This window comes from Ochotona curzoniae, unplaced genomic scaffold (assembly GCF_017591425.1).
Source record: "Ochotona curzoniae isolate NIBS_2020 unplaced genomic scaffold, NIBS_Ocur_1.0 contig_908, whole genome shotgun sequence".
Lineage (NCBI taxonomy): Eukaryota > Metazoa > Chordata > Mammalia > Lagomorpha > Ochotonidae > Ochotona > Ochotona curzoniae.
Window position 1 is genome coordinate 20,003,528 of NW_024466607.1, and position 27,475 is coordinate 20,031,002.

At 42.3% G+C, this 27,475-nt stretch overlaps 1 protein-coding gene across 3 annotated transcripts in view; it reads right to left on the reverse strand.

Moving 5' to 3' along the window:
* The window catches only part of ERC2 (ELKS/RAB6-interacting/CAST family member 2), a 628,330-nt gene that overhangs the window by 169,039 nt on the left and 431,816 nt on the right, over positions 1 to 27,475 (reverse strand). For all 3 annotated transcript variants that reach the window (XM_040994652.1, XM_040994651.1, XM_040994650.1), the window contains one exon: positions 5,456 to 5,616. In XM_040994652.1, coding sequence (XP_040850586.1) covers positions 5,456 to 5,616 — 161 coding nt within the window. The remainder of the gene's footprint in view (positions 1 to 5,455; positions 5,617 to 27,475) is intronic.

Below are 27,475 nucleotides of genomic sequence, written 5' to 3' on the forward strand. Positions count from 1 at the left end.
ATGTCCTACAATAACCCAGTGTATACATAGGCTTGTGAGGTTATCTGGAGAAGAAGCCCAAAATCCAACAATTTTCAGTAAATTCAACTGTATCCATTACATCATTTGAAGAGTTAAAAGACAGGGAGAGGCCATTTAAAATTATTACATTACATTTAAAATTATTACATTAATGTAAGGGAATTACATAGAATGTCTAAAATATATACTTTGAGTTATCTATTAGCTGACTATCAAACCTTCATTCAACTTAGCATTTTTATACTACATGGAAAATACCAGTTAGGCTGTGTGTCTGCCTGTTAAATTACTATGGTAGTTTAATTTTCTGGGCAAATGCACGCATAGATTTTTTTTAAAGTACTGTATATCACAGCCTACAATTTCCTTTAGCCACAGATATCAAATTCACCTATCACAAATTAAATATTGAGCTCTGGTTACTGGAACGTAAGCTTATTAACTGGCATTAATAAAACAAAACATAGAATGATGTTCTTAATGTTCTTTTAATAAAATATCTTTTAAATAAGAGTTAATGCAATGGAGACAAGGATTACAAAATGAGTAGCAAGAGGCTTTATATTTTTCAAGAAAATGGATAATCTTATGTATAAGGAAAGATGGAAATTGTCCATCTTTCCTTATACATAATACAAAAATACATGGAAATTATTAGGTCCTTCAAATGTACGACTGATGGCTGGCAGTTTAGAAACCAATGAATAAAGATCAAACTGCAAAAGAGCTTACTGCAGGAAAGAATTCAAAAGCTCTTATTTGAATGTACTCAGCCTCAGTCCTTGAAAGGATCCCCACTACGTGTGAAGGTACTCCCTCCTAACTCCCCAAACCAAGAGGGTTTTGGTCATTGCAAATGGCTTTCTAACTGGAATTCCAAATCTCTTCTGCTACATAAGAAACCACTAAACTACCTTATTCATCCATGCATTCATTTATATGCCTGTTGATTTGTTCATTCATTTCCTTCCCTCATTTTGCTTACAATGCATGTTTGACAAAGATTATTTTTGTTTGTCCACTAGAAAAGTGCCTGCCACATGATGGATGCCCAATGAATGTGGACGATATTTGAACTAACTCATCCTCTCTTTTCTCACGTGCTTGCTGAACGCCTATTCTAAGACAGCTTCCCAGTGGCTCACACTGGGAGGAAATTCCATTGCAAATAAAGATAGAAGCACGTTGTGAGAAACCCTGAAGTTAAAAGAGTCAGGCAACGCTTTCCTGCTCTAGGTTTGGTCTAAATCTAAAACGAAAAGATGGTTTAGTGCTTTGCCTACAAGGACGGGGCAGGGGAAATGTAGGTGTCAGGTGAGAAATGAAATGGCTGGGCAACAGTTATCATTATCAAAGTTAGTACTTACAACCCCTATGACGGTGCAAAAGTACTGTATCCTGACCGTTGAGGATACAAAGATTTCTGCATGTAATAAAACTGCAGCACAACACACACACACACATAATACTGAGGTAATCTGCACCAGGTTAGGGAAGTGTACCAGTATAAATTTTCTGGTGTGTTACTGCACCCTAATTTTGTAACATGACCTTATGGAAATCAATGATGGGTACCAGAAACCTCTCTGTACTATGTCTTGCAACTTCAGATCAATCAACAATCATCTAAAATAGAATAAGGCAGTAGGATGCTTATCAAAACATCTTCATGTTAGCAAAACATTGAAATCAAGATAGAATCTCAGTCGCAAAGCACACTCAGTTTGTATAGGACAATTAGAAATAACACAAGCCTGCTGGTGACATGCGAGAGTGTTGACATTCAGCAAGCAAAAGAAGTGGGATTTATAAAATACACAATCACAAGCTCATTTCCTTTTAAAAATGAGAATGATGCACAAAGTATATATCAAAGCACCATCGCTGTCTACCTCTGCCTGTTAGCACCACGGCTGGTCTGGTGTTTCCCATATTGCACTTCCACATTTGAACCTTTTTTTCTCTAAAATGAGCAGTGCTGCATAATAAATATTCAAAAAAAATTCAAGTGTCCTGTGGATGGAGCTCTGGTGAATTCTACACAGCACTGGTGGGGAAAAAATGGGACAAATGGGACAACTACATGGAAAGACATGGCAATTCCATATAAGGATGAATGAACCACCTGTAGGGGTGCAGAGAACATCAACTGCCACCTTATAAAGCCCACAGCCTCTAACGCGAATGGAGTTCACCAAGGCCTGGCAAATGCATTTTTAATAATTACAAGGACCAGTCTGGCTTAGGCAGGCTGGGAGGTTGCACTGCCAGCTGTCTTCTAGTTCTTGAATGCTGTTTGATTTTGCAATGAATTTAACAGATTCTACCTCTCATTTTAAAAACCCTTTTCAGGTTTTAAAGCACTTTCACAAGTGCAGGCTTATATTAATTTAAGCATTGTCCTTAAGAAAAAAAAACCCTGTCCCTGTAACATTTCTCTCTGGGTTAGGCAAGGCAGGCATCATTACCTCCATTTTACTGAAGAGAAATCTGAAGTAACCAGAATAATCCTTAATCTGAAGGGAAGACAATGATTAATGATGAGATTGTGGTTCCTCTCTCTTGATTCGGAGTTCCATCTTTCTTCCCTTTAACAACAACCACCTCTCTTGTTGCAAGGATTTGGATATTGTGTAGATCTGTCCTGAAGATGCTTGCATGACGGGTACCAGTTGAATGCAAGACACAGGTGGATATGCACCAGCAAGTGTAACATCCATGTAACTGCGACTGTGAATATCTACTAACTCAAGGTCAAGTCACTGCTGGTTCATTCAGCTTGGGCTCAAACAGACCCAGAGGCTGATGGGTCTTGCTCAGGGGCTCAATCAGTTCATTTGCCTTGTTCCAGTCAAGAAACCCAAGAGTTAGGCTTGCAGGCCAGTTAAATAGTGAATGGGGCTCACCCTGGGCTTAATGAAGCACGCCTTTGTTACTCAAACCAAGGGAATTAGCAGAGGACTTTTGTATTTATTTTGCAGTGGGCAGCAGATTAAGCACTTGAGCAATAATGTGGCAATTCACCAAAAAAGGTCTTACTTAGGTGCTATCTGAAATCATGAAATTAAGTGGGAAAACAAACACAAGGAAAAGGTTTATATGTTTTATAAAAATAAATCCAAATTTTAGATAAATGATACTCTTCACTAAGTATGTTAAGCACACAACATATTTTCATTGGCCAATGGTGCCATTTACACCCATACATCATTTTTTGTGCCAACCTCTCTGCCCAGTGACCTTCCCCCCACCTCAATTTACTACAAGCTGTTACAGGAGGAAACAGGAAGGTCAAAGAGGCCATTGGCATCTCCAGCAAGCCAGAGAGCCCCCAAGAAGAAACAACACAGTTCATGATGTCGAATTTTCCCTAAATTTTAAAAACATACTATCTTTTGGGGAGAGTGGCATTGTGATGCTGTGGGATAAATGGCAACCTACAATACCACCACTAGCATCTCATGCTGGAGCACTGGTTTAATTCCTGCCTGCTCCTCTTCTAATCCAGTTCCCCGCTACTGTGTCTAGAAAGGCAGTACAAGATTGCCCAATGACTTGACCCTCTGTCACTCATAGAGAAGACCCAGATGGAGTTCCTCCTGCCTGACCCAGCCCTACCTAGGGAGGCCATCTGGAAAGTGAAGCAACGGACACACAATTTCTCTCTTTCTCTGTCACCCTGCATTTCCAACAAATAAAACTTTAAAAACAAAGGAAGGAGGGAATGGATGCTATCTTCTAATGACATAATAAGGTTACTTTGGAAAATGTAGAGTTCACTTGGGAATAGCTGAAAAAAAAAAAAAACAGAAACTCGGTGGGACTTGACAGCACATACAATGAGATGAAAGCAGGGATTAACTAAAGAATGACTGAGGAAATCAGTGTACCTAGGTGTCGCAGACACTTGAAATGCTTCTTCCTAGTTATACAATATTCAATCTGCAAATACTCTACCTATTGACTCATTCAACAGCTGCTGACCTCCTGTCCTATGCCTGGCACTACTCTAGGAAGCATAATTATTCTGCAGTGACTCAAATTCACAAAAGTTCCAGAATTGATGAAAGTCACATAAACCCAACAGGAAAATGAGGTAGGAGAAAGAGAGCTTGAGGTAGACGACTTCGATTTTAATCCTGGCCAGATGGCTTTAAGCAAATGTATTTAATCTCTCCGAGTCTCACTCAGTTCCCTTACCTCTGCATGGAATATAATATCAGTTTTCATTATATCAGTTTTTACTAGGAAAAAATGCTAGTTTATATGTGAAAAAAAGTAACTTATCCTTTGGTCTTGAAGAAAGTAAGGTAGTTGATGAGGCATAAAAGGTTTGTCCTCATTAATGAAACCTTCAAAATACTTCAGTCCATATTTTCCATGATCTAAGCTTTCTGGTTTAATGTTAACCATGTGTAAGGCTCGCTGGGTCGTGATAAGGTCACTCTTCCATACCTAGCCACCAATTTTAAAGCCTGTTATATAGGCTTAAGATGCCACAATTATGTACATTTCCCTTTACTGTGGAAGGAAGTTGGACTTAAAGGGCTATCTTATATTGGTCATTTCATTGCAAAATTTACAGAGATGCTATTTCTTTAGAAACACACTCATTGTAACTGATTCCTGTTAAAACAGCAGCAGCCAACAAGAAAAACCTTCGCAGTGGTTTCCCTCCACCCACCCACTGTTATTCTAGGATGTTACTATTCATTGTGAGGGGGGAAATGAAAGTTGGGTATCAGTGCTTGTGCCACAGGACCCCAGGAATGACCAAACCCAGCACTGCTCTGCAGTTTATTCAACTGAAGAAAGCAATCAATTCTGATCCCGCCTTCCTTTACCCATGCTAACTTGCCATGAAGGGGTGTGTGGAGCCGGGAAGCAGGAAAAATCTCAACTTATTTCTCAGTCCAGCAAATCAGACTTCTCTGCAAACTAAAACGTGCTAACCTTGAGATTCCGAGAGCCGACACAAATCAGGTATTGTCCACAAGCAACAACAAACATAATCAGCAAAGTTACATTCACAATTAGGGAATGCCTCCTTAAGAAATGTTTCCTCCCAACCCAGCAGTGTTCAAATTACCATTGTGCTTAATGAGACCTCTGCCTTGTGGCTGCCTCAGACTTCTGCAACACATTCATGGATATCTAGTGTGGCCCATAAAACACAGATGTAAAACCTCTCCTGCTACATTGACTTTTTTTTTTAATAACAGATGTGGAATACATTCAGATGGAGATACCAAAGTTAGAGTTGAAAAAAAAAAAAAGAAATATTGTCTCAGCAATGACTAGTAGGGTGTTAGTTAAATTACTCATTCTCTGGGCTCCTTTTCTCCCCCCCCCCCATCTTCCCTAGCTCTTACCTTCCCCACCCTCAAAGAGTGGTCAGAAGAGCAAGATGACAAAAGCAAAGACTGGTACTCACTTCATCTCCAGGATCTCTTCCAGCTGTTTCCTCCGCTCTATCCGAAGGTTGGCCAAGTGGGCTTCTTTCTCAGCCAGGGACTGCTGGGTGGAGGCGAGGCGGGCTTTGGTGGCATCCAGTTCTTGCCTGGTCTTCTCCAGCGTATTCATCAGTTCCTCTATCTGAAAGGCACGCGGAAACCTGGGTGTTAAAGTCCCTTCATTCAACCGCAAGGCATTCCTTGCTAACCTGTGTTCTGATGATTCATACAAAGAAACGATAGTAGTCTTTGAATTAGGCACAGTGTCTTGGAGGGCCTTCTTTGCCACTGATTAAAAATAAATGTTCCAAATGGACATACACACACCAGTCCAAATTTCTCTGAGACACATACTCAGTTGGAGTGCCCACAAACCTTTGTAAAAACTGTCTAATGTATTTATTAGAAGTAGGGGGTAGTGACTTGACTGACATCAACCTGTATTTGGTGAAAATCTCACATCACTTCCTCACAGTTGGGAGGAAGGCAACACTTTGAGTGCATTTTTGCACAAGACAATACACTTTTGTGTGTTGGGCCCAGAGTAGCTTGACAGGAAGTTAATCCACGTGTTTTAGAGTCATTCATGTTTTTTAACTATCAAGTTTTGGTTTGGCACAAGCTGTTTGATGTCCAAGAGGCCTCAGGAGTCCTTCTTACCTCACCTTGCCGCCTTCCATACAGGAGGCAAGGTCTGGCCAAAGGTAAACAGAAAGCCAGCCACAAAAGGTTCAACTTCGGTCTGCTCCCGAAGTTTGAGAGGGTTCTAAACTTGAAATAAATGACATGTAACTTTTATAGAGTGCTAATACACCATAGAAATAAGCCAGACTATCAGATATCCATGATTTTCAGCCAGGTTCCCCTCCAAAAAATAAAAATGGGACTAGGAGTCTTAAAGCAAGGCTTCTCCTTCCTAAAGCCATTGGGGACTTTAGAAAAACCTAACACACAACAAAGAGGGTTGGTTCTCATGATTATGTTCCAGAGCCTTCCATGGAGCAAGCTGGTGAAATGCCATCCCTTGCACATGCAGGACTAATCCACCCTGCCAAGTCAAAATTGTGGTTCCAGGAAGTTTCTAGATTCCAGGGCTGATATTTGGGTTTCTAAGTCACCCCTTGTAGCTGAACTTGGCACAATGGACTCATCTATCACTAAAGTCAACACAGCACCCTTCATAATGTGTCAATGACATGTTAAGTTCCAATTCATAAAGATTTTCTACGCAATTTCTGCAGTTTTACATGGAATTTATTCAGAATAAGCATTACTGCCCACATCTAAGGTAAATCCTATGCTTTTAAGACTCAGACAAACCATCCTTCTTGCCCTGATAAAAAGAGGAAACTTAATGACTATGAAATTGAAAGCCAAAACCAAAAACAGTTTTGAAAGTGAGGAATATAAAAGATAACCTGTGAAAGTCACAGAAACACACCTACCGAACAGCAGAATAAACACACAGTTTAAAAGAGCTGATCATGAACACTTCAGTAGTTTATGTAAGTTCATAGAACCTCACGCATGAGGACTAACAGTCCCCTACCAAGAATCCATGTTGATGCCAAAGAACAATTTTTTGTTTTCTGCCTTATCTATCTATCTATCTATTTATTTATTTATTTATTTATTTTTATTTCAATCTGCTCAGTAACTGGTGCCAAACACACACACACACACACACACACACACACACACACACACACACACACACACACACACACACACACCAGAGCTAGTCCAGCCTGAGTACCTGACCCTCCAAATGAGATGGCCTGTGTTCTCATGACATCCTGTGCTGTCACAAACCATTCACCAAAGAGGGAGCAAGTCTCAGTTGCTGAATCTGTCTTGTGACTGGAGACTCACTTATCTGCGATCCACAGGCAAAGATCTAATCCCTAGGCTTTTCATGTGTGCAGCACACCCACCAGACTGGCTGGGGGCAGACACCAACTAGTTTTATACCAACTCTACTTTCAACAGTTTACACTCTGATGTATATAGCGTGCAGGCTGTTTCAGCGATTGTGACAATACCCACGTGGGAAAAGTTGAGCACCCAAGAGATAGAACCAAGAATTTTCCCTCATGGAAATGTCATTTTGGCTTCCACAAATAGCTGGCAGTATCAGCTACGATTGTGATGCTCAACACCTCTGTAGCCAAGTTTTGAAAGTGGTTTCCAGGCCAAGGCTTCCCAATGCACACCAATTCCTGGGGCCCTGAACAGTGAGTGCAGCACACTGAAGACCACACTGGGCTAATTACTATGCTGCCCAGATGAAGAGGGCATTGCAGGGCAGACATGGTTTCCTGGTTGTGATGGTGACTGGGGCGATTCAAATACTTCAGTTCTTTTCTCTAGACGCACATGACAGGGATCATACTTTCTTCTCCCTTTAAGTCAGGTATGACTTTTGCCACTAAAACAATTATTACTTCCAGACAGCAGCATTTTAATGCTAGCCTTCAACTTCATCTTTTCCTTTTCCATGCTGTGGTGACTGTGGACGCGTGTTCAGTTAATGTCCCTCCCACCCTAAGCCAGAGTCCCTGAGTGAACACAATGAAGCCCATGACCAAGCCACATCACATAAGCAAAACACAGACCATTACTATGCAACACCAAAGACTGGAATCTGTCTGTTACTTCCAGCATGGCCAGGCCCACCTTGGTCTCTCAAACTATCCAATTTATTATAGAGTGCTTTGGATTCTTTGCTCTCTTCCCACCATATATCCCCTCCTTTCAAAAGGAAATTGATTGGTAGTTTTGCTTTTCCTTGGGAGTTATACTCTTTCTGGCCACTTCCACCTTGCTGTCTTTTCTTAGTGTGTAGCTACCAATTGCATGATTTTTAAAAAAAGAACAATTTGGGGGCCTGGTGAGATAGCCTAGTGGCTAAATCCTTGCCTTGCATCTATCAGGATTCCATATGGGCACCGGGTTGTACCCTGGCTGCTTCCCATCCAACTGCATACTTGAGGCTTGGGAAAGCAGTAGAGGATGGCCCAAAGTCTTGGAAGCCTGCACCCATGTGGGAGACCTGGAAGAAGATTCTGAGTACTGCCTTCAGCTCCAGTCATTGTGGCCACTTGGGGAGAGATCCAGTAGATGGAAGAGCTTTCTCTCTGTCTCTCCTTTTCTATGTTTATCTGCCTTTACAATAAAAAAAAAAACTTCCAAATAAATTATTCTCTTCTTTTAAAAGACAGAACATGCAGACATATACACACACACACACACACACACACACACACACACACACCCCTCTTACATCCACTGGTTTACTCTGCAAATCCAATGCCCACAGCAGTCAGGGCTGGGCCAGGATGAAGCCAGGAGCCAAGAAATCCATGTGGGCCTCCCACATGCGTGGCATTGGCCCAACTCCTTAGGCCATCTTCTGCTACTCTCCCAGAAATTTTAGTAAAATTTGTACTTGGATGTGAAGTGGAATAATTGGGACTTCAATCAGCAATCTGCATGGGATGTCAGCACTGCCAGCCAGGGATTAGCCTATTGTGCCACAATATCAGTACCACCCATCAGAGTCTTAACCATCACCCCAAACTTTATCTGTTTTTTTCATTGATGGAAATTTTAACGGAATCTATATACAGCAGTGTGTGTCTTAAAATTCATCGAGCGAGAGTCGTGGCATCACCTACTGTGCAATGGAGATAAGTCCCTTCTCTCTGCTTTAGTTTTCTCATCTGTAAATGGCACACAATGCAGTTCACCTTTCAGAGTTCTGTGGGTACACATTTAGTGAGCACATTAAGTAAGACGATATAGGCCATAAGACAAATACTGTTCCCACTGATATCAAGAACCTACTTTTTTCTGATAGGAATAAGATAAAGAATATGGGTTTCTTGAAATTGACTAAGGCTTTTTCTTTTACTAAAGATTAAATAATATTTTTAGTAAAGAACTCCTAATTCCTACTGCCTACAGAAAAACATTATAAATTCTTTCTTATACTATCTCCATGTTTGTATATTTATCCAACTGAGATTTTATATAAAGCAAAGCAAATATATAAATTTGTAAATAATCACATTTTTCATGCCCCTCCTGGAAGGTGAGGACACAGCAACAAGTCAGCACTCTGTAACTCAGAAGGGCGTCCCCACCACTACTCCAGCTGGCCTCAGGAGCTTCAGACTTTGCAGCCTCCAGAACAACAAGAGAGAAGTGCTAGCCACGCGTAATTCAGTCTAGAGCAACATGCAAGAAACCTTGCTGCCCTGTTTCTTTTGCAAATGCATCTGCTCCCTTTAGCTTGCAGCTGGGTCCTTCCTCCTGTGTGACTCTGTCATAGAGATTCTCCTCACCCATGCAGACATTCAGGTGACAGATTGAGATCTGTCTTGCCAGCTCTCACCTCTATGCAGCTGCCTCACTAGCATTTATCTCCTTTTGCTCACTTGGCCCTGTTCATGGTTTCCTAAGCACCTGCCAATTACTTCCACTTGGATGTCCCAACGTCACTTCCATTGGGGATGACCAAAGGCCAACACTTGGTCCATGCACACTTGCTTAAACCAAATCTGTAGCACCAATAGCATCACCAACCTGCCACTCCTAAACTGCTGCCACTTGGGTCTAGCGCCACAACCTTTCCTCAGTCACTTATGTGTAAGACATCCAAGTCACCTTTGTCATCTTCTTCTATTTTGATTTCCATTCATCATCGAGTCACCACTCTATTGAAAAACATCGTTGGGCCTATCATTCTTCCTTTCCTTCAGCACTTCAAGCTCAGGTCTCTCTTCACCTCTAGCACGTATGACAAGTCTGTAACTAATTCTACAAAAACATACATGAGTATATGCATACATGCATGCGTGAAAACCTGTGTGATATGTGTATGTGCTCCCAACCTCTATCCCTGCACCTACCTCAAGAGAGATCATAGTTGTCACTTCTCAGCTTCTTCCCTACAGAGCACTTCTTTTTTCTTCCAGCCAAGTTTGCTCCTGTTTACTTTGGGATTTTATGAATCATAACTAGCAAGTAGTCAGCAACATGGAGCTAGCCCTCTGGGTGCAAAATGATGGGCACTGCAGATCAGGCTGAAGTGATCTCTACAACAAAGTAGGAGAAAGAAGGAATGGGACGAAGAGGAGGAAAGAGCTGTGAGCTGGGGATAGAGAGAAGTTTTGTTTTAAGAGAATAAGAGGAAATCCATGAGCCTATGGAACTGTAACATAAAAAAAGCTAAACACATGACTGTGCTAGACCATGCTCAAAAAAAAAAAAAAAAAAGAAGATTGGGAAAGAGAAAAAGTTAAAAGTTGATAGGGGTTATTCCTGGGGCTCCTTCAATTTTTTTTTCTAAAGACCTAAGTTAAAGGTTGGACATCCCTTTTGAGTTTTTTTTCAGTTGTTTTGACTGTGTCTTTGAAGGCCTGAGATTCAAAGAGCTTCCACAGGAATCATTGTCACAACATGTCCCCCCATGGTCAGGAAAACATGCCTAAGCCATCAGTACTTGTCAGAAATATCACTGGCCTAACTCCAGTATCTCAGGGATTCCGGGTATCCACAGCTGTGGTTTTAAACTCTGTTGCCCCAAGGCCTCCAGGGGTTCTAGGCCACCAGGAAGCCTGGGGGATGATAAACAGTTGAGGGGAGTCGGCCATGTGAATCAGCAGAAGTCTGAGTGCAGTGCCATGCTCAAAGGACATACAGGACATCCACCCGTTTCATATGAGGCTCTCCACCTCGGAGGCAGTTGGCCATTTAAAATCTGAAAATATATGTTTAGCACTGAGAATGATGAAAAAGCAGCACCCTTTATCTTCACAACCCTTTAACTACAGGAAATAGGAAAGGTTTCTGAGTTTCCCCTCCATTAGTTTAGCAATTCTAAATATTACACAAAACAAGGAATAATATAAAGCTCTTTTCGCAATGAATGAAAAATGATTGATGCAAGAAAAACTTCTCAAGGTCACTGATCATCAGGAAAATATAAATGAAAAGCATAATGAGACATCCCCTCATTCTAGTCAGCCTGAGTATTATTCAAAAATCAAGAAATAACAAATGTTGGTGAGGTTGGGGAGAAAAATGCATCCTAATACATGGCCGGTGAGAACGTAAGTGGGTACTACTGCTATGGAGAACAGTATGGAGACTTCTCAGAAAACTAAAATTAGATCTGCCGTTTGACACAATTATCCCACTGTGGGGAATACATCCACAAGAGATAAAATCACTGTATGAAAGATTGACCTGCACTTCTGTGTTTATCAGCTCAATTCATAACAGGAACCTTAGGAGATCAACTTACATGTCCATCAGTAGGTGCCTGGATAAAGAGAATGTGATGGAATATTATACAGCCATAAAAGAACTGGAATCCTGACATCTGAAGCAACGTGGATGGAAGTGGAAATCATTATGCTAAGTGAAATAAGTCAGACCCAGGAACACAAATATCTCATTTTCTCTTATTTGTGGAAATTCACAAATACAAAAGTTGTATGGATGTCCATCATTTGGTAATCAGTTATACAAACATGGCCTAACTCAATCATGACATATAAATGACAGTATACTCTTCTTTCCCATGTTACCATCACTGTTATGAATTCCTCACTCCATCATACTAATATGTTTTCAAGGAAAAAAAAACCAGCAGAGATGTGTATGCATATCTCTACATTTGGAGAGAATGTGACAAGTTGTTAACAAATGTAAAATAAAGAAAATAAAAAGAAAATAAAAGCTCTGAGCTCAGGGATTGGCAAGTATGAAAATATGTAGTGCATTCTTCATACGGAGGCAGCTCAGTTCTGTAGTTAGGAAATTAAGTCAGCAGTGAGCCTACCATTTCCTAGTACCTGGTCAATATTCAACTCGCTTTGCTCTTGCTTATTCCTGAATTCCAGATTTTTTCACTTATTATTATCTATCCCCCAGATCGTCTGATCCTCACACACATCCCTTAGGACAGCCCCATACATGCTCCTCTACTTATCAAAACTGCCCATCTTTCAAGGCTCTGCCCACAGCTGGCCTCCTTCTCAGCAGATGCAGCTTGGGAAGCAGTCAGATCTAGGTCAAGTTTTACTTCTACCTAAAGAATCTCTATGATCTTACTTAACATCCATTTTAACCCCCCAAATTTCCTAAACTTTGCTGCACACTGGAATCCTCTGGAAAGCTTAAAAAAGAAAATCCTAATGCCACAGCCACACTTTTCTGAATTAAATCAAAACACTGGAAGGTGGGGAGCCAGGCATCTGTATTCTATTAAGAATCCAGGTGACTCCAGAGTAAAGGCAAATCTGGGAAGCCTGGACAGGACTCACTTCTCTAAGCCTTCACATCCTTCCATAGAGAGTGCAGAGCAAATCAAAGCTCCCACGCAGGGATGACGCAGGACAAGCGAGAAACTACACATCAAGTACTGAGCCCTCCAGCTAACATCTGGAAACATCCGGCATGTCCAGCCCCATACTCCCCCTACCTGGGGAGGGCCTTCCATTTACACTGCTGGCACCCTTTTTGCATAAAATGTTTTAGCCACTGTCTCTGGACTGAACCCACTGGAAAACATGGCCAGGGCACCATCACCCGAAACAGCCTCTTCCAGCCAACTTAGCGCAATAATGGACCAAGTACAAGACCCAATCTGATACTTTCCTAGTGCTCATGGTCCTCACCAAATGCCCTTGGAGTTCTTGCTCTGTTTACCTTCAGCACTCGTCTCGTTGTTCAGGAGTTGAAGCAACCAGTTCCTGGGCTCCTGAAAGGATGGGGACCCTATGCTTGTGGCCACCCCAGCAGCTGCCTAGAATACCCAGGAACTGCTGACTGCATCCCAGGTTCTGAGCCGCGACAGAAGCAAGCAGCTTTGACTTCCGCATGGCATTCCGCAAGCTCCCTTGCTCCTTTCTCATTTAATTTCCCCCCACCTCACTGGGTAACACTCCTGTAACGGTCACCTTGCTGAACAGTGGCCACAGCAGGTTCAGCTCAGAAACAAGCTGGTTGTGCAAGGAAGCTTGGAATCACACAATTATCTAATCACAACTATAATTTTTAAAAAAAATCTATGAAAGCACTGAGCAATACTTCTGAGGGGAGAAGCTCAGGCCCAGGCTAGAGGAATCCTGTTCTCCATGGAAGTGCTGCTTGGAGAATCACAATGGTTATGAGCCAATAAAGCTTTGGGGAGGTCCAGGGAAAGGTAACCCATTTGTCTCCATTTCACACAGCATGTGTTTCTTTCAGAAGCTCATCCACTGGCAATTCACCAGACAGTATTTCCTGGGGTTAAAAATAAAACTGTTTTAGGGAAGGTGTTAAATTCCTAAGATGTCGGGAAAACAAAGATTCCTAGCCACCTCAGAAGACTTCCAGAATACTCAAGATGTGTTGTATTGAAGATAATTTCCTAAATGGTCCTCAAATATGTCAAGACTTGGAGTCTGATCCTGGAACTGGGAAGCAGAGATCACATTTTACAATATGTTGGCTTGGTGTTACATATCTAGGGGAAAAAAATCATGTCAGGTTTCTTTAAATAAGATGTCAATTTGGACTCACCAATTAAAAAACACCAAAGAAAACCCTGAATACTTGCACAACGTTCCTAAGTGTGTTAATCACTCCATGCTATAGAGCATAAAAACTCTTTGGAAAACGGTACCAGGACTATTGAGCTGTGTTTGCACAATTCGTACCTCTGTAAGCTTTATGAAGCTGTTGTGTGGCTTTTCTAGGGTCAGGAGCTTAGCCATGGCCCTACTGGAAGTGTCACAGCTCTTAATGTGAACAATTTCTTAAGCAACATTTTTTAAGCAACACAAGAAAAAAAAAACACCCGTTGAAGACCTCAAATCATTAACACATGCCACTTTAAATACACAAATGTGTACCCATGAGCTAGCTCCTTTGTCAGTGATTCCACTGCCGTGGTTCTGTTCCATTCCTGGTTCATGCACAATTCTGTTTCCTCCCTATTATGCAAAAAGAGGCTTCCCGGGCACAAACAGATCTTCCAATATTTTCATAAAACACCTCAACACCAATAAGCTATATAGTGTAGCATGGAGTTGGTGTGGATTTTGAATCAGTTACTGACATTTGTAAAGCCATATTTTAAAGACAGATGCCTTATGCTTCTCCACCCATCTTGGATTCCTGTCTTCACCCCTAACCGTGGGCAAGAGGATGCTAGTTTTCACTTTGGATTGGAACCCAGAACCAATGCAATCTGCATACCCCAGATTACAGCACCTGTAGGAACAGCTGGATTTGGCTCAGCTTGACTCTGTACATTGAGAGGAAACTTGAGGGGCCAGCACTGTGGTATAGGAGGTTCAGTCATTGACTTACTGCTCGTGTCCCAAACAGGTTATGGTCTCCCACATAAGTACAGAGGAGATCTGCTGCTGCTTTCGTAGGCAAATTAGATTGGAAGTGGAACAGCCGGGACTTGAACAGGTGCCCCTATGGGATGCTGCCACTGCAGACAGTATTTTGATTTCTTACCTCACAATGCAAGCCCCACCCAATAAATCTTTTATAAAATAATGGCCACCCTGGAACTGATGGTAACAAAAAGCACATGGCCCTTTCCTGGGTCCTAGCAAGAGGAGGGACAGACAGGGACAGTACAGCCAGAAGATGACTTAGACTACTAACCCTGCTCTTCCCATTCCTCTTCTCTGATGTGTCTGTCTCTTCTGCCTTCCACTTCCCCAAACTGGAAATCCTCTGGCTGTGTCCTGCCTGGACCCAGTTGCTCCCTAGGACTGTGTTATAATTTCTCCCACCTATATTGATACTCTAACTTATCAGATCCTGTTGAACTGTGTTAGAGGATGCAAATGAGTAACAATCCTTTCTAAAGGGGTCTTCAGGATTCTTCATTCCAAGTGTTTTTGGCTCATCAGAACCTCAATGAGAAAGAGGTTGCGTATGAAGGCGGGTGTCTGACCCAGCATTTCTTGTCAGGGTGCCTGTGTCCCACATTCAGTATCTGGGTTCAATTTTCACCTCTGGCTATGAACTGCAGTTCCATGGGAGGCAACAGTGGTGGCTCTGGTGGATGAGCTCTTGACATTCATGTGATATACTGGCAGTGAATTCTAGCTGCTTCTTTTGGCCCAGCCCAATCCTAGCTGTTGCAGTTACCCGGAGATCAAACCAAAAGTTGGCACCTTACTGTCCTTTTGCCTCTGACATAAATGCTTAAATATTGCAGGAAAACAAGTGAAGCTGTCACTTGTGGAGAGGGTATCCCATGATAGAGTGCCAGTTTGATTCCTGGCTACCTTCCTTCCAAATCTAGCACTCTGCTGTTGTGCTTGGGAAGGCAGCAAATGGTGAACCCAAGGGCTGAAGTTCCCTGTCCCTCAAGTGGGAGACCAGGATAGAACCCCTGACAGCCACAATCATCTGAGAAGTGAACAAGTGGATGGAAAACCTCAACTTCTCTCTGTGTGCTCTTTCAAATAGATAAAAATAAACCTTCAATAAAAAATTAAAAGGCTGTTTCTAGTTAGGTTTGGAGAAGAAGACTGCTATATTTTATGTGTGTCAGTCACAGCGCTATAGCACTGCTTTTATTCCACAGCAGTCTTGGACATCCTTGAGAAGTTGTATAGGGACCAGAAAGGCACAAGCGCTGTGAATTCAGTAAGTAAGTTATCATCCATGAGCTGGCTGATTCAGGTGAAGCTGTTTAATCAATCCCCTCTTCCCCCCCCTACCACACACACACACACACACACACACGTCAGTCTTCTCTGCAAAATGTGGATCATTATTACACCTTCCTGGATCCTTCCACTACAACAGCTACAGGTTTGGCACGCAACAAATATGTAGGGTCCTGTGGTAGCTATTAGTGGTGGTAAAGTGCTAGCATTTAGTTTTCAGCCTATATAAGAATAAAAATAGAACAGGTTGGGTTTCCAAGTTTTTTTGCTTGTTTGTTTGCCATACATTTTCAGAAAGAAATATCTTTATCTGCACAACTTTGTGATCTAATGATGGTGTTCAGAATAATTTTGATCATAGGAGAAAAACATTTTAGTTCCGTTAAATTCAGCACAATTTGTAAATTATGTATTTCACTTAGATACCACTTTTGGGGTTTATTTTTAGGATATAATAAATGTGATTATAAGCATGATTATAAAATCAATAAAATCATGCATGGATGTATATAAACATATACATATACATTTGTATACACACATTATATATATGTATACAAACATAAAACTTTTTAACTTTTTATTTTTTTTTTTAAATTTTAGGACATAGCTCCATAGGCTCTGGGATTTCCCTTACTCCCTCCCCCTCACTGGTTCTCCTTTATTATTACACTGGTATAAACATTCATAAGCAGTCCTAAGCCCATCATTCTGCTTTTTAAGTGTTATCTGACATTGTAGGAATGGACAATGGTAAACAATTCAACATCCTATTGTCAAGATATATCCAACAGCTTCATTGGAAGTCCATTTTTGATTTGGAAGCAGAGATACATACTGCATTGTGGGAAACCAAGATGGAGTTCCTGGCTATTGGCTGTGCCTGGCTGTTGGCAGCGATCTGGGGAGTGGAATCAGTGGATGAAGAGTAACTTCCTCTCTGCTTCTCCTCTACTCTCTGAGTCTGCCTTTCAAATACAGATATTTTTAAAAAGAGAAGAATAAATGATAACCATCAAATACTATTACTTATGAATATACTTTTATATTCATGATTACTGTGAAGAGTAGCTCGTTAAAAACTTCAACCAAGGAAAGTCTGCTAAGAAATGATTTCTTATAGTTTCCCAGGAAAAAAATCAGTTGCTAGTAGACTGAAGCCTCCAAAGGAAAGGAAAAATGCAGGGCTGTAGAACAGGATGGGGCCCGCTGGCAGCAGTCATAGCAGCTGCCCTCCGCCAAAATGGCCTTACGACAGACTACTCTTGTAGGCATGGGTGTGGTGCTGCGGCTCTGACAGCCCTTATATTTATACTGATTATAATCCAAGTTCACCAGGAAGTGCCCATGTGTTAGTGAGTCTGGAGCTGTCAATAGTAATTCCTGCCACCTCCACCCTCTCCCACAACGCATATTGCTCATTCCACTGAATTCCCTAATAAAGTTCTAGGGGTTTAAGAAGACTGGTTTGGTCATTCACTTGCTTGTTTTGTTGTGTTTTATTTTTCTGGCTGATTTGTTGTTATCACTGTGTTTTAGGAGAACAACATACATAGATAACTACCCAAACCAAATGATGACAGCAAATATCTGGGTGAGTGTAGACTCTGAAGTCAACTGTGTCAGCCAATGGACATTGGAAGGAATTCCTCATCCACAGATTGGTGTGATCGACAGCATTTTGGAACTATCCAAACCACTTGGGCAGAACCCTCAAAGTGTGTGCCGCATTGCGATCCTGGGTTGATATTGGGTGGCCATTTCCTATCCTTACTGGGATGGTTGGAAGGGTGAGCATGGCTTCTAGCCTTATTTCTCCCCTTCCCCCAGAAATGGGAGGAAGAAATAGAAAGTTTAGAAACAATTATCCCACCCACTTCTCTAGACCCGTCCCACCCCAATCAACTATGTAAACAACATCACCTAAAGTAAAAAAAAAAAAAAAAAAGCCAGCTTACACAGGCTACCTGACTGCATTTCCATTAGGCTCCCTGAAACCATGAAACTCAGTGATGGAGAGCTTTCCTTTATACCAAACTACCTCACACTTTCACATTCTGCCCAGGAAAAGCCCGGTTCCTCTTAAAGGTTCACATGATTATATTTGGTCCAAAAGAACAATTGCTCTTTCTTTAAAGTCAACCGTGCTGAATTATATACTTAACCGTGTAAGGTAGAAGGAATCCTTCCACTGTCATTAACACTTCTGGGTAGCTCCAGTAGTCAGGAACGTGTGACATTACAAAAGGATAGAACTGTCAATCAGCACAACAGAACAGAGAATGTAGAAATAGGCATGCTCCCGTGATGCTGGTCAAAGGACCAAACACAAACCATGGAAGGAAGAAGTCCTTTCAACAAATAAGGGCTTTGTCGGCAAAACAAGCCATCAAAAATGTAAAATTTAGGTCTTGCACAAAATTCTCAAAATGCATCATGAGCATAAGTGTAAAATATGAGACCAGAAACATTTTAGGAAAAAATGGAATAAAATATTTTAGGTTAATCAATGAGGTCTTTGACTTGACAGTAAAGATCAGTAAACTTGACCTCACTGAACCTAAACATGGTTGCCTGTGGAAGAAATGGTTTGGAGAATAAATGCACAAGCATTAGTTTGAAAGAAAATATTCATAAAATACACATCTGACAAAGAACTAGTATGAGACTATGCAATGAACTCTCAACACTCAACAGCAAAATCTCTACTACAAGTAGGAAACAGGCAAAAAATATTTTGCCAAAACAGACATACAAAAAACTTATAAAAATGTTACACAACTTCAGATAAAAAATACAAATCAAAGCTACAGTGAAGAATCAACACACACCTGTCAGAATGACAAAAAATAAAAGTGAAATAATAAATACAATTAAGGATGAGAGTAAATTTGGCAGATTGGAATACTAAATGGTGCCACCATTCTGGAAAATCATTTGGCAGACAGTTCCTCAAAAAAATTAACATTGTGGTTCCAGCATTATGGTGCAGCAGGCTGAGCCCCAGCTTGCTACACAGACCCTCCATCCTGAAGTTACAGTTCAAATCCAGATTGCTTCACTTCTGATCTGGTTACTTCCTGATGAACCTGGGAAAGCAGCAAAAAATAACTCAAGTACTTGCACCCTGTTGCTTATGTGGGAGACCAAGATATGATTTTTGGCTCTTGGCAGCTTCAACCTGTCCCAGCTCCAGCTGTTGTGGCCATTTGGGGAGTGAACCAGCAAATGAAGATTTCAATTAATCTCTCTCTATGGGGCTCAAGGGCGAATGGGTCACAGAATCAACAAAATGATGAGTAACAGTCAAGGTCACTGTGGTGAACAAGATGGCAGCCAAGGGTAGAGCCCTGGGTGTGAACCAAGGCGGGGGTCAAGTTGTTTCAAAGCAAGACTGGCCAGGGCCACTTCGCTCACCTGCCCCTGGCCTGTGGGAGGTGGCTTCCTCAGTCCTGCTGATGACAACTGGCTCCTATTCTCCCCTCCTGGAATTCCTGGCTTGAGGCTGTTTGCTGCTCTATATGAGAATTTGTATTTCCCAAATAAACTAGAACTGCTTGGACAGAACCCCTGTCACATCTGTGTGTCTCTTGCGCACCGGGAGGCTGGTTGGTGGGCAGCAAGCTCACCCCCTCTGGCAACGGGGTAATAGAGGAATCTGTGGGGGAGACCCTGATTCTGTGTGTGTGTGTCTTCCCCTTCCTCTCTCATTGTCAGCCTTTCAAATAGGTAAATAAACCTTCAATAAACTGACACGCAATACCAAATAACCTAATAATTGCACTCTTGTCATTTATCTAAGAGAAATGAAAACGTCTGTTCACCTCAAACCAAAGTAGTTTTATTTCTAATGGCTAAAAACTAGAAAGAACCACATGATCTACTTGGAGTTATCCATACCATGAAGCTCTAATCAACCATCATAACAAATGAGGAAAAAACATAGACACACCATCTGTGTGGAAAGTTCCAGAACATGTTTTCAGTTGAAAAAGTCAATCCCAGAGGGCCATATGTTACCAAAAAATAGAAAAGAGAGGAGCAATTGCTGTGAATGAGGGCCAAGCGATACAAGTGTTGATGTACTTGTTCCCATCTGACCTTATTCACATTGATGCCCTGCTTGTAATTTTGCACTACAGTCTTGCAAGCTGTTATCACTGGAAGGAACTGGGAAAATAGCATATAAGATTGATTTAATTGTTTTTCGTTAAATATTTATTTATTTTTATTGGAAAGTCAGAGTTACAGAGAAGAGGAGAAACAAAGAGAGGAAGATCTGTCTGATGATTCACTCCCCAAGTGGCTGCAACAGCTGGAGTTGAGCCGATCCAAAGCCAGGAGCCAGGAGTTTCTTCAGGTCTCCAATGTGGGTGCAGAGTCCCAAGGCTTTGGGCTGTCCTGGACTGCTTTCCCAGGCCACATGCAGGGAATTGGATGGGAAGTGGGGCCACAGGGATTAGAACCAGTGCCCATATGGGATCTCGGCATGTGCAGGGCGAAGATTTTAGCCACTAAGGCTATCATGCCAGGCTCAATTTAATTGTTTTTTCAAATTGCATATGAATTTATGATTCCCTAAAATAAAGGTTTGGATGTTTAAAATATATATATATATATGCCAAAGGTTAAGGATCCATCTACTTTTGCAGAAAACATCTAGGTCAAATGCTGGGGATGAAGAAGGAAGGCAGACACACACCCAAGACCAAAGACAACATTTTCACATTCTTAAGGCAGAAGCCAAAACATCATAGTTATGATGGTTGCCACAAAGCATTTTCGTGTTGTAAGGACATTTCCATGCCCGAGGACAACTTTCCAGGTAAATAGGTAGCATTCAATCACCGACTATATTAGGTTGCAAAATTAACTTTTTAAGAATCATGTGCTGGGCCTGGCATGATGACTCAATGGCTAAATCCTTACCTTGCAAATGCCAAAATTCCATATAGGTGCCAGTTCATGCCCCAGCTACTATATTTCCCATCCTGCTCCCTGTTTGTGGCCTGGGATAGTAGTAGAGGACAGCCCAAAGCCTTGATCCCTGTACCACAGGAGAGACTTGGAAGAAGCTCCTGGTTCATGGCTTTGCATCAGTTCACGCTCTGGCCCAGCTCTGGCTGTTGGGGCTATTTAGGGAGCGAACCAGCAGACAAATGCTCTTTCTCCCTATCTCTTCTTCTCTCCGTAAATCTGATCTTCCTTTCTAATAAAAATAAATAAATCATTTTTAAAAAAGAACCATGTGCTGAAAACAGTGTATGTCCAATTTTTATATAATAAACCATTATTCACATTGCTTAGGTATTTATTTGGTAGACAGAAAGGCAGATAGAGAACAGTTATTTGCTGGTTCACTCCTCAAATGCCCCATAGAACTGGAGCTAAGCCACAACTGGGCCAAGCTTGATCTGAGTGAGTGCTGGACCTATTTTATCAAAACAGGGTGCCCTAGAACTCCGCCCATATGGCCCATGTGACTTAAGTCATCCTTGCTGCCTTCCAGGGTCTATATTAGCTGGAAGCTGGAGCCATGAACCAGGGCTGGGAATCAAATCCAGACACATTGATGTGGGAAATAGACATTTGAACCACTAGGCTCCTTGCCCCACACATATTTTTAAGCGCCCTATTCAACAACAGCTTCTAGCACATCCCATGCTAAGCCATAAATGCCACCAGCAGATGCTGGCTTCTTTATCATTATAATCCAGGTAAGTAAAAATCACAGTAAAACTTCATTACGCTCAAACGAAATATATCCTCCAGACTGCTGGAGTGGTGAGCTCCTCAGTGGGGGGGAAGCAAAAACCAGACGGGAAGTGCCAGAACGAAATCTCCCGCTTCCATTTCTGCTTTACTTAGAACATTTTATAGGGGTTTTATGTTGACCCTGCTGTTCAGGAGAAGGAAATGCTCCCAAACCCGTCCCTAGGGCACAACATGCCCCACAGTGACTTGGCTCTGTCTGCTCAAAGCCACTTCTGTTACATGGAGGATGAGGGGTGGGAGTGGGGAACAACCTCCAATTCTTAATTGGTTCAGTTCAGGGAAAAGCTAACTTTGTAAAGGGAAGACTCATAACCACAATGCCCACCCAAACAGGCAGGGCTCCCCGCACACAAAGCAGTAATGGGTATGCCATGCAAGCAAGAGAGGCGGACAGCCCCAAGTGCATTTTGAAGCTATCTGTAGTCCTTCCATACATATCCATGGGACATGACCACGGACACACCCTTGCCTCTCTTCCCATCTTACTAGTGGGCTCCTTCACATCCTCTCTGCATTCTACTATGAGACTTTTCTTTCTGGCCATCCAGCTAAATTGAAGAAGAGTGGGATTTTGACATTTGGCTCTGTGTGTCACGTTGTGCTGTCCCAGAGACTGTCGTAAGGGCTGAATATTGGTCCCAAGGGAGCCTGGTTGAATAGGTGGATGGCAGGGGTCACTGTGGCCCAGTCCTATAAAAACCACCCCCAGGACTCATCCTGCCATGCATAATTTTTAAGTTTAAAAGCATTAACTTTCAGGTCTGGCATGGTAGCCTAGTGGCTAAAGTCCTCGCCTTAAACACCCAGGGTTCTCATATGGGCATTGGTTCTAATTCAGGTGGCCCCACTTCCTATCCAGCTCCCTGCTTGTGGCCTGGGAAGGCATTAATGGCCCAAAGCCTTGGGATCCTGCACCCATGTGGGAGACCCTGAAGAGGCTCAGGGCTCCTGGTTTTGGATTGGCTCACTCCAGCCATTTTGGCCATTTGAAGTGAATCAATGGATGCAAGATCTTCCTCTCTGTCTCTCCTCCTGTCTGTGTATCTAACTTTCCAATAAAAATAAATAAATTTTTTTAAAAAAACCATTAACTTTCTTTTTCCTTTGGTTATTCTCACATATGAGCCCATTCACTGCTCACATGGGCAGAAACAGACTACTCAAATCTTAACTGTGTGAAAAGCTTGGCTCTTCCAAAATCCACAACTGTGATGCAAGCTCTCTGTCTGACTGTCCAACTTATACTTGCATGTTAAACTTTTGGCTTCACCAAATACTTGTATCATGCTTTGGAAGTAGATATCTCTATGGTTTCCCCAAAGGATATTTTCTATGATTTATTCTTCTAAGCTACATTTTCAAAATAAGTGATTTTTCCCCCAGCTGTTTTTATTTTTCAGATTAGAAAAATATACTTTCTTTTTCTCATCAATGGGAGATTATACTCTAGTTCCATATAAAACTATTAGCTATAACTCTGATTCTAACATAAGCTTCCTGTTGAACAGTCTGAAAACAGAGCATAAGTGAAAAATGTTAGATTCCTTATTTGAGTGCCAAATATTGATTGCCTTATCTGTTTTTTTGTTGTTGTTGTTTTTGTTTTGTCCTTTACGCCTTTTCCAATATTTAAGTCATTTTGTTTAAAAAGACTCTGGATTATGTTTTCTCTCTTTTGCTCAGGAATGTATCCTGCCATAACGAGGCCCTAACAAGTGGAAACAAACCCAGGACATTCAGAGTTCAAGTGCAACAGTCTCTATTTTCCAAATCATGAACAACTATGCATATATTGAAATGAATCCCCCACTGGATGGGTCACATTCAGTAACCTGAACGGCGCCTGAATCTGGGCAGTCGTTCCTTTTGGACTAACAATAATTAGGCTGTGTAATTTTGTGCTGAACCCCTTCAGATAAACCATGCTCACACAGCGGGCCACTCTCTGGCTGACGTGGAGGCGGGGCTGTCAGGCCCATTCCTCTGGTTAATGTCAGTAGCACTATGTATAAAAGGTGACTCCAGTGTGTACAAATGTTGATCTTTAGAGAAGTCATGCCTAGACTCACACACACATCCACTCTTTCGTCCACTAGGTCAATGGCAGGAACAGAGGGTAGGTCGGGGAGGGACCTGCCAAGAGTAAGTTTTACTTGTGAGGTTCCGTAGCCCTAGGGGACTTGCACGCCCGAGATTAATCCATAATCCTGTTTCGTGTTTAAGAAAAAAAAAAAATTCAGGTTCTAAAAGCCTTGCCTATGAGACAGCTTCAGAGGCGACGGGGACATGTTTTAATGAATAGTAACAAATGAAGTGCCGAGCCAAGTAGGTACTGAAAAGAAGTGGCACCAACATTTGCCCTGATCCAAAGTCATGTCTTTCAGCTCCCAAAATAGATCTTAAAATCATATGTGAACACTGCAGTATGTGTAGGTTAAATTAAAATAATAATAATAATAATAAACAAAATAAAAGAAGAAGCATCCCATGACTTGAAACCATCGATGGTTTTTCTAGTGGCTGTACAATTTGGGGGAAGTTAGGATGCCCGCTGATGGAAAACACAGCTGAGGATCAGAAGAAACCTAATATGCGCTGATGGGACTTCCAAACTAAATTTCCTCAGAATACCAAATAGTAGGAAAGCTCTCATCTCAGCTCTGAACAATCTGAATTTTATTACATCAAGACTGTTTCTTCCCTTGCCAACCTCATTCTACCCCTTTTTGCTACAAAGTTAATGTCCAGAAAGCTTCCTTTTACAGCTCTAACAGACCCAACCAGAAAAAGCAGGAATTCCCAATGCTGTAGAAATCATCACGAACGAACATGTTCTCATCTGGCTGATTCCAATAAAGTCTAACACTCCACTCTCTCGTGGAGAAAGAGGACGTCTGGTAGAGAGAACGTGTTTCTGAATGGGACAGCGTGTGAACTGTAGGCCCCTGCGAGTGCAGAAGTGTGGACACAACTGGTGGGCCCAGTGACGTCTTATGCTTCAACGCACCAGAGCTCGGCAGCCGTGTTCCCTTTGGCTGGGTGACTCGGCCTGTGTTGACAGCGACATTGGGTTTGGCCCCATGGCTGACCTTTCCAAAGGCAAAGGTGAGCACAGCAAGGGTATTTTCCACTCAGAGGTAAGCCCGCAAGTTGAACAAAAGCAGCCCCACCTTCCAACTAAAGGGGGGAAAATAGGAATGCAAATCACCAAGGAAGCGTGCACAGTTTGATATGCTGCACAGTCTGCTTTTGTACAGTTTTATGGGGCTCACAGTGTGTGTGTGTGTGCATGCACGTGGTATCTCTACCAACATAAGTCCTACCTCACGCCCCAACCACTCAGCAATAATTGAATATGAAGCACCACCTGCACGCTTCAGGCATTAATGGATGGAGGGAACTGAATCCTGCAAGGGAACAGACCAAGGAGTTTTCACACCTATACGCACTGACTTCCAAAAACTGAAATGTGATTTGCATACAGAAGCATTATATGTACTGCTTTGCAAATATAAGCCTGGCACCTTCCTGTGGCAGATCAGGGTCCCCTGATGGAGGAGCCTACTCAAGGAGTCTGCCTACTCAAACATATTGCCCACCACCCCTCCCAAACCTTGCTCCCAGAGCCTCCAAGAATCTACTCTTTCTTACTGTGTCTTGTTTCCAACCCCTGTGCCAAACCCTTCCAGTAGCAGACATTAACTCAGGTGTCAGCTCCTGGTGTCAATGCCACCACTTCCAAAAGGCCACTTGGAGTCCCTTTAGATAAAAGCTGCTGCCTTCCTCTGTCCCTGGAATTCATCTCCACTCGAAGTTTGCCTTTTCCATAGCATGTGTTCCAATTTGCAATGACTAGGAACTCCTTTTTAGGTGGATCCCTGAACTTATACTTATTAGGCTCTTGATTTGCTTTGCCCTGTTTCTAAAGAATGCACCCTAATCCCTGTAGCATCCACCCTGAGGCCTGCTATCTGCTGACAATCCATGTTTACCTCAACTTGCAACTAGAAAGAGCAAGAATCACAACACCCCTTGTTGTTGCAGCTGGCCTTCTAAAGGGAAGCAGCTACCAACCAGCAGCAATGGCATCCACCTGGGGATTGGGATTGGTGACAATGCATATTCTCAGTATCCCAGGCCCTCCCCTATCCCATCCATGCCTTTCCCTATTGGTCAGTTGATTTGGGGGGCGTGGCCCAGCAATCTGTTTTCAGACCCTTGAGACTGATTCTGATGTTAATGCAAGTCCAAGCTTGATTGGCACTAGTTCACACAGCATGACTTACTTCCCAGACGACATACAGACATGTCGCTGATTTGCCTCTGTTTGGGAAGGGAAGAGCTAGCCTGTGTTGGTGAGTGATTTTTTTTTTTTTTTTACAAGCAATGGGACTGTGGTCCTTCAGCCCAGAAATGATTCCACGTTTGCAAGTACTCCTGTGTTGGGTGGGGAAAGGTCCGTGAAAAGTAAACCAGCACTTGTAAAGGATTTCTTAGCTCATTTCTATTAGAGCGGATGGCTGATCAGGCCAAATACCATGATGCTGCTATGAGCCATTAACTGTACTCATGGTGATGGCCTGGCTTGTAGGGACCACTGCTCCTCCTTGTCACCTTGGGGCAAGGTTTCATGAGGACAAGTCCTTTGGCAATGACATCTTTGTATCTTGGCTTTGACCTTACACCTAGCACATAGAAGCCATTTGGAAGAACTGGAGACTGAAGGGACTGCTATTTGTATGGCTAGTGAAAATCACCCAACAGGACTTCGCTTGTTGGATTATTGTAATAGCTTTTAAATGAGAAAAGGCATTCAAAACACATTAATGAACCAGGGCTGGGTAGTGAAAAAGTATAAGATTGAGTTAACAGATATTACAATTTCAATCCCAGCCACTTGCCACTGTGTCTCTGGCCAAGGTACCCAGCTTTGGACTGTAAGAGCTGGCAACATAAAGTGACACAGCATCAGGCATCTAGTGAGTGCTCAGGGCAACGGAATGGCCCCTATACATCATTGTCTCATTAGGGAAAATGGCTCTGAGGGACTATGTGTTCTGGCAATGTTTAACGTAACAGAATTGGAGAAGCACATTCCTGCCCGTCCTGTGGCTTTCACTGAGAGGCAAAGACTCACTGGGCTAAAACATGAGAAGTAACAGGTGCTGAGGTGGGAGTGATGAGGCTTCAGATCCCTTCTCTGCCCTCTACCAACTGTGTGACCTCGAGCAAGCTACTTACACTCTCTGGGCTTCTGCATCTTTGAGTTGGAGATAATAATACACTTTTCTCCGGGTCACAGGGAGGCCTGGAGATTAAAATATCCATGAAACACTCAGCCCTATGCCCTGCCCTTAGTAAGCACTTGATAGATGATAAGTATTATTTACTGAAACTGGCCATATGTAACACAAGCAGAAGCAGAGTGTTAGTGGCAGAAATGGGGAGGGGATGACAGGTTCAGAAAAGTGAGACAAAGGGAGAGGAGGCTTCCTGGAGGAGACGGCATTTAAAGGATGTTTTAAAGCAGGG